We start from the raw sequence: 13,043 nt of genomic DNA, 5'->3' as shown, positions 1-13,043 counted from the left end.
TTGCAAAACTCACATGAGCTAGTGAACAGGAGCAGCAACTCTGGTCACTTACAAGCTGACTTTTAAAACCCCCATTTTCCCTGAATTAGTCCCGTCCCCCCTTGTCCAGGGATCTAAAGGGATTAGGGATCAAAAGATGGTAGGCTAGAGCCTTGTTAGGAAGCTCTCAACCTTACCTAGCAGCCTGCTAGGCTCAGCACACAGCCCCCCCTAACAGTCCACACTATAAACTTCAAGGAAGCAGGCACCACACCAAGGAAGCAAGCATGCACAATAAGAAGTTAAAGTCCACAAACCCACACCAAAGTCATGTAGTTGCTCCTCCTTCACCTGGATAACTCCCTTGCAAAACTCCCATTTGCTACTCCTTTCGCTACCTCTGGATTTAACAGTATTTAGCTTTGACATTGTATTTAGCTGTGATACTCTGAATACCTGTCCTAGACCTGAAGAAGAGCTATGTGATAAGCTATAAAGCGTGTCTCTTTCAACAACAGAAGTTGGTCCAATAAAAGATTGCCTCACCCAGCTAGTCTCTCTAATATCCTGTGACCAACACAGCTATAACACTGCAAATATAAATGTAGATAGCTTTGTTTTGTTTGAGTCAACATTACAGACCATGTTATCGTCACATTATTAAATCATGTCCAAGCCCTGCTCGAAGAATAGCTCTGAAAGGAGCAATGATTAAGAATTGCTTAGTACACCTATTCTTTTTGTGTCAGTATAGTGTAGGTGCTCTTAACCTTCTGTGACAATTGGTTTACTTAACATGGACAAACAGTTTTCAAAATTAGTTCAGCTTTGCATAATTAGACAGGGAAGTAACTTTGCTGCCAGTGAGAGCATACAGATCCAGTAGTGCTTGCTTCCTCTGGTCACACACTTGGGCCCAATGATGTTTGCTGTCTTGAAGAGGTGAAGGCCACAAGCCCTTGTGACAGTATTTCATTCTAGTGAAAAAGCTGGTGTGTAAGCATTTGTTACCTGTTTGACTTTGTGGATTCTGGTAATAAGCTCCTCTGCAGAGACACTGCCAGCAATTACTTCCAAGGGGATTCCATTATCTCCTATAAAGAAGCTGGATGGAATACACACTACAGGATCTGCACAGTAATAGTAAAGGCCAATAAATGGATATAGTTAAAGCAGCAAGATTAAAAAAAATACTAACAAGTAAGCTACTAGAAAAGGAAAATGCGCCACATAAATCTGAAATCCACCACTTCAAAAAATAGAGCAGAAAGACTAGTTTAAGTTAAAGCACTTCTCTCCAATACAAGGCTTAAAAGAAATTATGCATGTATCTGAAATCAATACTGTTTGTGAAAGATTTCATAAACATCCCAGGGGAGTATATCATGTATAACGGTATTATAGATAATACAGTTATGCTTTAGAATAAGCATATTATGTTTTAGTGTTAAGCAGAATATGAAATAATAGTAAGAAATCCATTAAAATCAGTGCACATCTGAGTGTCATATCAATATGGCACTCACATTCTGGTTGTAGTTCAATCAACACTAGCTATTGAAAGAACAAAATAAAAAGGAAATATTGAAAGTTATCTTCAACATCGAAGAATGTTCTTATAAGTATGGAATTTGCTCTCTCTTCCTCTTTGTCCCCACCACCACAGAGAATTGTAGGAATTTTAAGGAGAAGGCTATTTATTATGCATAATGGAGTTACTCTTGATTTGTATCTGCATAACTGAAAGTTATGAATCCTGAAAGGAATCCTGCCCTTGGAGTCAGACATTTTATTCCTCTTCCTCCATCCCAACTCCAATTAATAGTATAGTATCTCAATTATTTATTTTTTGTAATTCTAAATATTAACACCAGTACATATCACCAGTTATGGTCTTTCAAGTCTCCAATAACTGGGTTATTCCTATCATGTGGAAAATAGGATTGTCTTCAATTTAGAAGATATTACGTGATCAATTATTGAACTCGCTCTAATTACATATCTTTACCCAAATAACTGAAGAATGGTAGCTGGGCATAATGGCTTTTAACTGCATTTTAAATATATGCATTTGTATGTACTCCTACGTATAATCTTCTACATATACTCCTATGCCTTATGAAACAGTTTCAACAGTGTCTCTTATTGGGAATCTTAATCCTAGGGACAGGGCCCTGTAGTTGTAAAGAACAAATATCTCAAATAAAATGCAACATTTGAACCAATTTTAAAAGGATACAGATTTGTGAGAACTGTAGACATGCTTCGCTGTATAAAGCAAAAGATACGTTTAGCAGATCATCCTAATCACTTTACACCAATCATATATTAGGAAGAGTTAGTCTCATCACATCACAACCTATAAGTGACACAAACTCATTGTACGTGGGACTGTTCAAAGACTCACGAGATTATGGAAAATGAGCTTCTGCTACATTTTCTCATTAATACATTGGAAATAGTCAACATTCTTGCCTATTGCAACAGGCTGTAAAAGTCCACACTAGATTATTTTAGTGAAACTACAGGGCACAACACCATCATCATTTTGGATTACCGGTAGTACAACACCTGATTCTCTAGCAAGCAGTATAATGAAATTTACAAAAATTTTCCTTTGAGTGCTTCAAGATAATGGGATTCTTGTAAATTTCAATATACTGGCTGCCTATGGAATGGAGAAGATGGGTTCAGCCAGGATAGTGCTACAATTCTGAGTAACTCAGTGAGAGACGTTGGTATTTTTGTACTGTGTGCACAGCCATGATCCCCAAGTCAACCCATTTCCTAGGTTTGTTTCTGTTGGGACATCCAGGCCTGCAAGATTTTTCAATTTTTGTGACTCATGGAAATTTCTGAACTATCTTAAATCTTTAACTTAACAAATTCAAAAGTCCTTCTAGAAAACTCACATTTGTCTGATTTTATAACACTTCATTATCGTGGTTCTTCACTTTCAGAAAGGACAAGGATCGACCAGACCATGATTTGGCTGTTAACTACAATACTACAGCAGGGATGTAACTAAAATACTTTTAAAGCTGGAGTAAATCATATGCATCATCTGCTAATTTTTTAGCCTCCAGCTGCACCAAGACTATTGAATGTACTTCAGATGCGAGGCCCTAGAGCAGTGGTTCCCAAACTTGTTCCGCTGCTTGTGCGGGGAAAGCCCCTGGCAGGCGGGGCCGGTTTGTCTACCTGCCGCGTCTGCAGGTTCGGCCGATCGCAGCTCCCAGTGGCTGCGGTTCGCTGCTCCAGGCCAATGGGAGCTGCTGGAAGTGGCGGCCCGTACGTCCCTCGGCCTGCGCCACTTCCAGCAGCTCCCATTGCCCTGGAGCAGCGAACCGCAGCTACTGGGAGCCGCGATAGGCCGAACCTGCGGACGCGACAGGTAAACAAACCGGCCCGGTCTGCCAGGGGCTTTCCCTGCACAAGTGGCAGAACAAGTTTGGGAACCACTGCTCTACAGCAAACAGGAGATGTCAGGGAGATGTCTTAAAGAGCTAGGTATATATTAATTATTATTAATAACCCAAACTGAAAAAGGCTGTACAACATGAAAAAGCGTTAGAATGTGACCAAACCTTTTGATATCAATTTTAATAGCAACAAAATCATCTGAGGCTGCTTCAGTCACCTTCTGATCCTCCCAACTTGCAGCCATCTGTGTGGATTGTTCATCATCACCTGCAAGAGATATGCCTTCTTATCACTAACATGAAGCTAAACACATCATAAACGGCAAGTTCTGGTCTGATACTGGCCTTACTAAACTTGCTTGAATTTGACTTCAGAATGATTGAAAACTTCATAAAATACAGGGTTTTTAAAATGTATTTATTGTTTTTAAGTTATTTTGTTCTCAATTGCAAGTAGTAGTTTTCTTTGAGACTTACTCAAGAAAAGGAGGGTTAAAACAAAATGTAAATGCTTCAAGAACATCCAAGAAAGCCTAGAATTTAAGATAATATATTAGTTAATAGGGGCAAAAACAAGCCAATTATCCCAAAGGCTGTTATTTTCTTTGAAAATGAACAGAAAACAGTATTCTGTGACTTGAACAGTGGAACACATTTTACATGTGGTCATCAAGATTCACATCAAATAGTTCTTGAACATTTTGAACTAGGAATAGTCTGTATTAATTTGCTAAAGGCTAGTAATGATATTTGCCAGTGAATTCTAGCAGCTTGCTAAAATGTTCATGAAAACCTGTCTTCACGATTTTTTTTTTTATTTTAAAAATGTGTTTTTTGGGACAGACCATTTAACAGTTTCTCTCTCACTACAAAGCTCTGTAAAACACTTATGATTATTACTGTGTATTTGCTAGTATAAATGTGCCTGAAGCCTTGTGTGTGAAATTACTATAAGACAAAACAAATGAATTTAGTAGCTAATGAACCAAAATGTCAAGTTTTTCAAAAAACATATATGGCAAAGAGTGTAATATAGTGAATTAGAAGAAACTTTCATTCTAAACCTCTGTTTACTATAAATGTTCCAGACCCAAAAGTTACATTTTGGAAGTTCTCATGCTTGGCAGATCATTTAACTGCTTTTGGAACATCTGGAGAAAATCCATTCAGGCATCTTTTAGTTATCAATGAATATTGTTCAAACACTTTTTTTCTGGTTTGACTTACATTTAAAACTTTTATGCAGGCATGAACATAAACCATATATTCTACTATATTTGAAAGATTAAATTGTGAAAGTGCATGCTTTTTCCTTATAATATGCAGTTTCAGAAAAAAGGTTTGATAGCTAATGGGAGAGCATCAGCCCCTAAATTCAACGTAATGAACTGAAGTCACTCTCTTACTCAAGTGGAGTCCCATCCAGACATCAGGGTAAGCATGCCTCTCTCTCGCTATATTGTTTCAGCAGTCTCCCTATGAGTATGTCCACATTAGGAAAACTGGTGCATTCTTACCATACAGTAAAATCCTAGTGAACACATGGCTAGTCTGTAGTTTTGTCACATTAGCAGATTAAGGTAAGCCCTAGGCTCCCCACTAGTGTTTATCTTTACTTATTAATGTGTGAAAACTACTAACTGTCTAGTTTTCACTAGGATTTTATCACATATTAGTTTCTACATAAACATAGCAGAGAACACAATTTTTTTCCTAGAAAAGACAAGGCCTATAAGACAGTTTTATTCTGAAGAGATGAAACAGGATATTGATGCATAGCTACACATATATCAAAAATGTGTTTGGAGAGGATTAAATATTAGTCAATCTTAATCAGATTTATTCACTTGTAATAAGCGAACAGTCAACCAGAAAGAACTAATCCACAGTAATTTGTCTTATTTAGAGCTATAGAGACTCTTAATTCTTTGGAACCCACTATTTTCTTTTCTTTTGTAATAAGGATTGTTTATATAAGTCTGGCTATTTCATAATACTGTTAGTTGGCTCTCCATTATATAAATATATTAACCAATGACCACAAGAAAACTCTCACATAGTATTCTATTAAGTAGTTATTACTATTTCCTTTTTTAATGACAGCGGGGACACCCATTCCTTTAGTCAGGCATTGCACTTCAAGCAGACCATTTGGCCTTTCTGCTTCTTGGAGGAGGGTTGTTTCAAACCAGCTGTGCTGACAAGTGCTTGCCAACCACATGGATGAGTTCTTCCTTTGCTTGTTTTGTACTCCACGAATTTGGGACCATTTGATTACTATATTATTTCTTTCTATTACTATTGGAAAGACCCCTATAATTCCATTTAATAAACTTTGAACAAAAACAAAAAAACACGTATAAAATTATTTGATCCGGGAATCCTTTGGATTGACCCATTTGTCTTCTACTCTTCTTTAACATCAGTGGTTCCCAAGGTGCCATTTACAGACCACTGCTGTCTTGGTGCTGGCTGCTCCTCCTTGCTTCCAACTGCTTAGAAGCAGGCAGGTACTTTACTGCATGCTTTTTTTCAAAAAGGATACACTATTATCCTATTAGATAGCTAAAATACCTAAATCCTTGCTTAATATTAGCTTTTCAATGTAAGCAATTGCTGCATTTTCCACAGCGTTGTTGTGAGATCACAAATGTGAGAAGTTATCCACAGTATAATCTCTAACATGTGACCCAAAACATGAAAAAGTTGATAACCTGTATTACATAAGCCATGCCTCATGTCATTTTGTTTAAAACCTATAACCATCAGTGGAGGGGATTTTCTATCTTGTGTCAATTTTTGTTTACATAATCCGTTCCTCTTTCAGGGTTAAAGTTCATCTAATATTTCCTACTTTTTTGAAATACAAAAGTTAATACAATGATTAAGAATCCAAGTGCATATAATGAGCCGCAGAAGATCTAAGACATTAAGTTAAAGGGAGTTCTGAATGTTGTATGCTATTTAGAAGAATTATCAACTGGCAGAACTATCTTGGGACTCTAACTCCTCAAGCTGTCAGAGAGCTCGTAGGTTTCTAAGATGGGAAAAGTATCACTTTAGTACTTCTAGCAGATGATTACAGTGTTTAAATAGTCTCAATAGAGAGCACTGACCTTTTCACCTTAATGGGTAAATATAGTTATCTACAATGAAAAAAGATGGGTGTATTTTTCCCATTATGCAATGTCTGTAGAAAACTGAAACATTCCAGACAACAGGTTTCAGAGTAGCAGCCGTGTTAGTGTGTATTCGCAAAAAGAAAAGGAGTACTTGTGGCACCTTAGAGACTAACAAATTTATTAGAGCATAAGCTTTTGTGTGAGCTGTAGCTCACGAAACCTTATGCTCTAATAAATTTGTTAGTCTCTAAGGTGCCACAAGTACTCCTTTTCTTTATTCCAGACAACAGACAGTGACAGTCTTTATCTTTGTGTCTTGTACAACACCAAAAACACAGATGGCACTAAATAAGCTTTTCCATAATTAACATCACCTGTCAAAGTGCTCAAATCTTTTCATTCTCAAATCCTTTATAACCATACACAAAACATGGTACTTCAGTGGGTCTTAAGGATTAAGTGGTTTATTGGGTCCTAACACAAAATTTCTGTGTTTTTCTTCTGGTATTCAGCAGGTCTTTGTCAATGAATATGGCAAAGTCCAGTTCTAAAATGCGTTGAAGATTATGTGTTTGTTGACGTATAAGAAATAAGCTAAGAAATCATCTGAAATACCACCTGTAATTAAAGCTGAGATTTTATGAAAATCAAGAAATTCACAGTTTACTGGACACCCTTCGATAATTGAAAGTGCTATTGGTGCATTTTAAGTTATAGAAAAATATGCAATTTAAAGCGAGTACACAATTTACTAAGTCTATTTGGTGGAAGTACAGCTTCCAGTCTCAGAACGGTCAACTCCGCCCTTCATCTTTAAGTAAACTGAATTCCATTCCAGTTGCTTCCGTTTGTGTCTTGCTCTCCCTCTACCTTTTGGATGAGAAAAGGTCCTACTGACTTTTTAACGTTAAAAATTCCATGGCAATTTTGTATAATAAGGGTTTATTGTGATGTCCAAATTTCCCCTCCCACTACAGTTGTAAAGTGTGCTACTGAACGGTTGGCCTCCATCCCATTAATTGCACTGTACTGTGACAAAGTTCCTGCTCTACCTTGGTGGGTCTTGTGCTTATTGGCAGATTTGCTCGCCTTGGAGCTTCACAGCAGTCTTCAGCTTGGCTGTTTTTCTGAATTCACAGTCCAGGTCGGCGACTCCTGTGTCTGACCAGGAGTTGGGAGGATTTGGGGGGAACCCGGACCCACCCTCTACTCTGGGTTCCAGCCCAGGGCCCTGTGGAATGCAGCTGTCTAGAGTGTCTCCTGGAACAGCTGTGCGCGAGCTACAACTCCCTGGGCTACTCTCCAACACCTTCTTTATCCTCACTATAGGACCTTCCTCCTGGTGTCTGATAATGCTTGTACACCTCAGTCCTCCAACAGTCCACGTTCTCACTCTCAGCTCCTAGTGCCTCTTGCTCCCAGCTCCTCACACGCACACCACAAACTGAAGTGAGTTCCTTTTTAAAACCCAGGTGCCCTGATTAGCCTGCCTTAATTGATTCTAGCAGCTTCTTGATTGGCTGCAGGTGTTCTAATCAGCCTGTCTTAACTGTCTCCAGAAGGTTCCTGATTGTTCTGGAACCTTCCCTGTTACCTTACCCAGGGAAAAGGGACCTACTTAGCCTGGGGCTTATATATCTGCCTTTTATTACTCTCCTATAGCCATCTGTCCCAACCCTGTCACAGTACATATATAATTTGAAAAATGCTTTGGAATCTCTTGGAATGAAAGTTAATTATACTTTACTTCAAAACCATGTAATGAAAAAGCCATACAGAAATGCACACATATGTTAGGGTTAAGGTTATTATAAGAACCTGAATTCAAAATTTCCTGAATTGTTCAATTACAATCTTAACATTGTAATCATATTTTGTTTTTAATTTATTTTTTATTTAAAAAAAGAAAAGCAGTTCAGTAGGTATTTTCTAAAAGGCACCTAACATTTATTTTGATGAACAAACCTTACAACCAAACAAATAGATTTTCTTCAGTTTTCCCCTCCCCTCCTAAAAAAATAAATCATGTCCAAAGCGGGGGAAAAAAAAAAGTGAAGTTTCAGTTTAAGTGGCATTGTTTCCAAAAACAACCAGCCTTTAAAAATACAGGCTTATAAATGAAAGTGCCATCTCAACCATAGACAAGTAAGTATAGTCTGGCAAGAACACTGTAAAGCCTAATGTGGACAGTACAGAATACAGAAATTTATCTGAGTGGGCTTTGCATCAAATGAAGGATTTGCTTAATTTTTTATTAAGCAAATTAATTCCAGCAAAAAGTGAAACAGAAAGCTTTGTATCTCTGCAAGTTAGCTACCTATGAAATACTGGAGAATCAGTATTTTAATATTAGTTATATAGCTTCTTCTGTACAGCAGTACAGTCAGTACATCAGCTGTTATATGAAGCCACTGATTAACCTTTTGGTTCTCCAAAGGTACATGTTCCCTAGGCTGCTTTTTTGTGTGTGCAAATCTGTAATCCAATTCCCAACTTCCTTTAAGTTTCAAACCAGTTTATATTAGGTGGAAGCATATCAGCACTCCCTGCTCTTTAAAACCAGCAGCCTCTGTCCCTTTATTTGCAACTTAATGTGAATTCCTCAATTTACTTACATAATACGTCTTTACACACCTGTCATATTTGAGCTCTACCATTAAGCTTTATAAACTATGAATACAAGTATTATTTAGGGTTATTGTGGCAAGAAATTGGTGCTGAGCAAGGCTAATGTTAAATTACTGAAATTATTATATAAACTTGTTTTAGGAGACCAAGATAATCACATAGTCTGAAAGATACTTAAACCCAAACAACCCCTTTCCCGACCATAAAATATTTTAAAATCACTGGGAAGAATAATCCAGTTCTTCATTTTCTTTTGCCTGTTCAGTTACAATGTTGACCCTAAAATGAAGCAATTCATTTCTACTGTTGTTGTTCTTCATTATCTTTCTCCCTTTCTCCGTCTGGATCTGTTTGATCATATTAAAGAAGTTCTGTATTAAAATCACAAATGAGTTTGATTCCCCATAGTTTAAATTCCAGGGTATTACTAATTAAGAGGTCTCTTGATTTTTGGTCTCTTGTTTTTACTGTTTCTCTCCCCCTGTGTGAAACTTGCAAGCTGCTAAGACAGAGTCTGTTCTCAAAACAATACTTTGTAACAACAACTATTCACACAAAGAGAGACTCAAAGCAATACTTTGTAACAACAGAAACAGCACACAGAGACTCCCCGGCCTTTTGCTGTATTTATCTCGCTTTGTTAACAATTGTGATTAAAATAGAGATAGAGCATGTATGTGGACGGATGCTTGGTGTGGATAAAGAAAAGGAGTACTTGTGGCACCTTAGAGACTAACAAATTTATTTGAGCATAAGCTTTCGTGAGCTACAGCTCACTTTATTGGATGCATTCCGATTGTGGATAATAACTGAATGATCAGGGAGGTGCAAGCCTAAGAATCCAGTATCCATCAGCTGAAGAAGGTGTCAAGTGGAAACAACCAGAGGACCCCAGAGGGCAGACTGGAATCCACCCAACAGCCTCAAGGATGGGAAACCCAAGAACACGGAGCCGTCAGGAATGTGCCATCTGCTGATTGATTCAGCAACAGCATGATGAAGCAATTCCCATAGATTGGCATAGGAATAAATTCCTATAAAAATGGACTCTAGAAACTGAGAACTTTGGGGTCTGATTCTGCAAACCAACTTCCAGGAGCATCAGATGTGCAGGGCCTGACAAGGCCCTGCTCCCTCCTCGTGTCCAGGCCACCTGGCCAGTGGCTTGGCACGAGCTAAGCTGGTAACTATGATAACAGTCTTGCAGAACCTGCGTGTGTGTATGAATGAATGTTTGACACCAACATAGGACCTAATTACATTAGCCACGCCATCAGGGGCTCATTCACCTGCACATCTACCAATGTGATATATGCCATCATGTGCCAGCAATGCCCCTCTGCCATGTACACTGGCCAAACGGGACAGTTTCTATGCAAAAGAATAAATGGACACAAATCTGACATCAGGAATCATAACATTCAAAAACCGGTAGGAGAACACTTCAACCTCTCTGGCCACTCAGTAAAAGATTTAAGGGTGGCAATTTTGCAACAGAAAAGCTTAAAAAACAGACTCCAACGAGAAACCTCTGAGCTTGAATACTATATGTTCCATTCTATGTATCCAACAAAATGGGCTGTAGCCCACAAAAGCTTATGCTCTAATAAATTTGTTAGTCTCTAAGGTGCCACAAGTACTCCTGTTCTTTTTGCAGATATAGACTAACACAGCTTCTACTCTGAAACCTGAATAAATATGAAATTGAATGGAATGTTATAGCTATAACTAACTGCTTACTATGATTCTTTCTGCATTCACAATAAATGTGGCATTTTGCCTTATTCCCTTTAATAAGATCCTACTGGTTTTTATTTTACTGGTATAACAGATCCATACAAATTATTGATGAATCTGTGGAAACAATATGCTTGTTTAAAAATGTTTTCTTGCTGATAGCACAGTTCTAGAATGGTTTCACTGACTAGCGTGGACAGATACTTTTATCAGAGAACTGTTCTAGACAAACTACAAGCCTACAGCATGGCTCTACTAACAATAGAAAAACTGTCACTTATGGGCGCAATATAAAAACCTATCATTGTAGTATCCAAGGATCTTAACCAACGTTGTTGCCAAGCCTGGGTTCAAGTGTAATATGAACAAGATGTGGGTGTGTCCCTATGCCTGTCCATCCCCTTTGCCCATAGAGCCAGCGTGAAACCTATTCTTGGTCAACTAAGCTACAAAATAATTGTTCTGTGAATAGATGGCTTCCAGGATGGCTCAGCAGGAATGAGCAGAACTCTATCAGTTTCATTTTGGAGATGCTGCTCCTGCTGGGGAAGAGGTCTGCAGAAGCAGCAGTACCAGCACAACTCTCTCCTGTAGAATTTCCATGAAGAGAATTTTTAAAAAATGCAGGATACTTGCAATCATGCAACCAATTTAAAATCCCTGTAATCATGCAATTATTCACAAGATGGTACACCCACACAGCCACAGTTAGATCCATTTATGCAAGCAGGGAAAGATGTACATAATTTTCAAATATTTACTAATAAATCAAAATCCTTAAAAAACAAGGTTCAGCACATACTTCCCATTTACTGGAATATACATGCAAGTTTGAAGTTTTAACACACACCCATGTGAGAAGTGAAAAGAGGTCTGAAACTTTTCTTAATTAGTAGATAAAAATTAACTTGGCTTTTACTGAGTTATGAAACTTTCCCCAAAATACTCACTTCTTGTACAAGAGCAAGGCTCCTCTCTTGCAAAAGCCTCCACAAAGGCAGAGCCTAGTGGAAGGCTTGGGGGGGGAGGGAGGAGAGGGGTGTCTGCCCACATGGAGTCAACTGCAGGATGAAGTCCCAAATATGAAAAATTTCATCCCAAAAAACAATGAATAAACAGGGCTTTCAACTTGAACAAAAGTGTTACCCCATAGTATGTTACAATTAGGTAAATGTTAAACTACAGAACTAAATTAACTCCTATTGTCTAGAATAAACAAATTAATTTCTGTTTATCTGAACTTTACCTAATCTCAACAAAATTAGCCAATAGGTGGGATTTGGCCTAGTTATGGCCATTATTAGTCACATTTGGCTCTTCATTTTAGAATTTTGAACATAAATGGGGAAAGAGACCAAAGAGCAGCAGAACTTAACTGGAAACCTGAATAAGTGGTAAGTGATATCCTGTTACCCTTGACAGGATTACATTAAAAATACAAGTTAATACATTTAATACTATCAAGAAACGCCTCGAAATGGCTGAAGTGTCCATGAAGTTAAATGAAACTTCTTAGCCACTAGCAGGAAAATAAAAATCAGTCTTCATCCAAGTCACAACAGTAGGTCTCGCAGGTAAACTGTCAAAAGTTGCAAAATGTGTATGTCAGGAGGTTTCCTGTTGTTTTGTAAGATCAAATGGAAAGATAATTAGTAAACATACTCTATGATAACTAAAAGAAAAGGAGTACTTGTGGCACCGTAGAGACTAACGAATTTATTTGAGCATAAGCTTTCGTGAGCTATAGCTCACTTCATCGGATGCATTCAGTGGAAATTTTCCACTGATTGCATCTGATGAAGTGAGCTGTAGCTCGCGAAAGCTTATGCTCAAATAAATTTGTTAGTCTCTAAGGTGCCACAAGTACTCCTTTTCGTGAATACAGACTAACACAGCTGCTACTCTGAAATCTATTATAACTGCATCCCTGACTATAGATCCAAGAGAGGAATCACTTGCTCTGTATATAAATCTGTAAAACATTTTGGGATCTTTGCAATAAAATTTAACTTCATTAAAAAGATGTCTTGTCAATAGAACATTGAATTCCACAGACAGTTCCCTCGCTGCTTAGAAGCAATATCACATCCCACTCTATAACTTGAGGTGTATAAAATAGCGGGGCTGAGCCAATCCCACTTTTTAACCACCACAT

At 38.0% G+C, this 13,043-nt stretch overlaps 1 protein-coding gene across 3 annotated transcripts in view; it reads right to left on the bottom strand.

The window, feature by feature from the left end:
• Positions 1 to 13,043, bottom strand: part of UBXN4 (UBX domain protein 4) — a 31,187-nt gene that overhangs the window by 15,262 nt on the left and 2,882 nt on the right. For 2 of the 3 annotated variants that reach the window (XM_038421261.2, XM_043505065.1), the window contains exons 2-4: positions 3,567 to 3,669; positions 2,219 to 2,247; positions 991 to 1,109 (exon numbers count right to left, since the gene is read on the bottom strand). In XM_038421261.2, the coding sequence (XP_038277189.1) occupies positions 991 to 1,109; positions 2,219 to 2,247; positions 3,567 to 3,669 (251 nt within the window). The remainder of the gene's footprint in view (positions 1 to 990; positions 1,110 to 2,218; positions 2,248 to 3,566; positions 3,670 to 13,043) is intronic. The other variant, XM_038421262.2, reaches the window with a different exon arrangement.

The sequence above is a fragment of the Dermochelys coriacea genome, chromosome 11 (assembly GCF_009764565.3).
Source record: "Dermochelys coriacea isolate rDerCor1 chromosome 11, rDerCor1.pri.v4, whole genome shotgun sequence".
NCBI classification, from domain to species: Eukaryota; Metazoa; Chordata; order Testudines; family Dermochelyidae; genus Dermochelys; species Dermochelys coriacea.
Note: the sequence above shows the minus strand (reverse complement) of the source record. Positions and strands in the feature narration are given on the sequence as shown.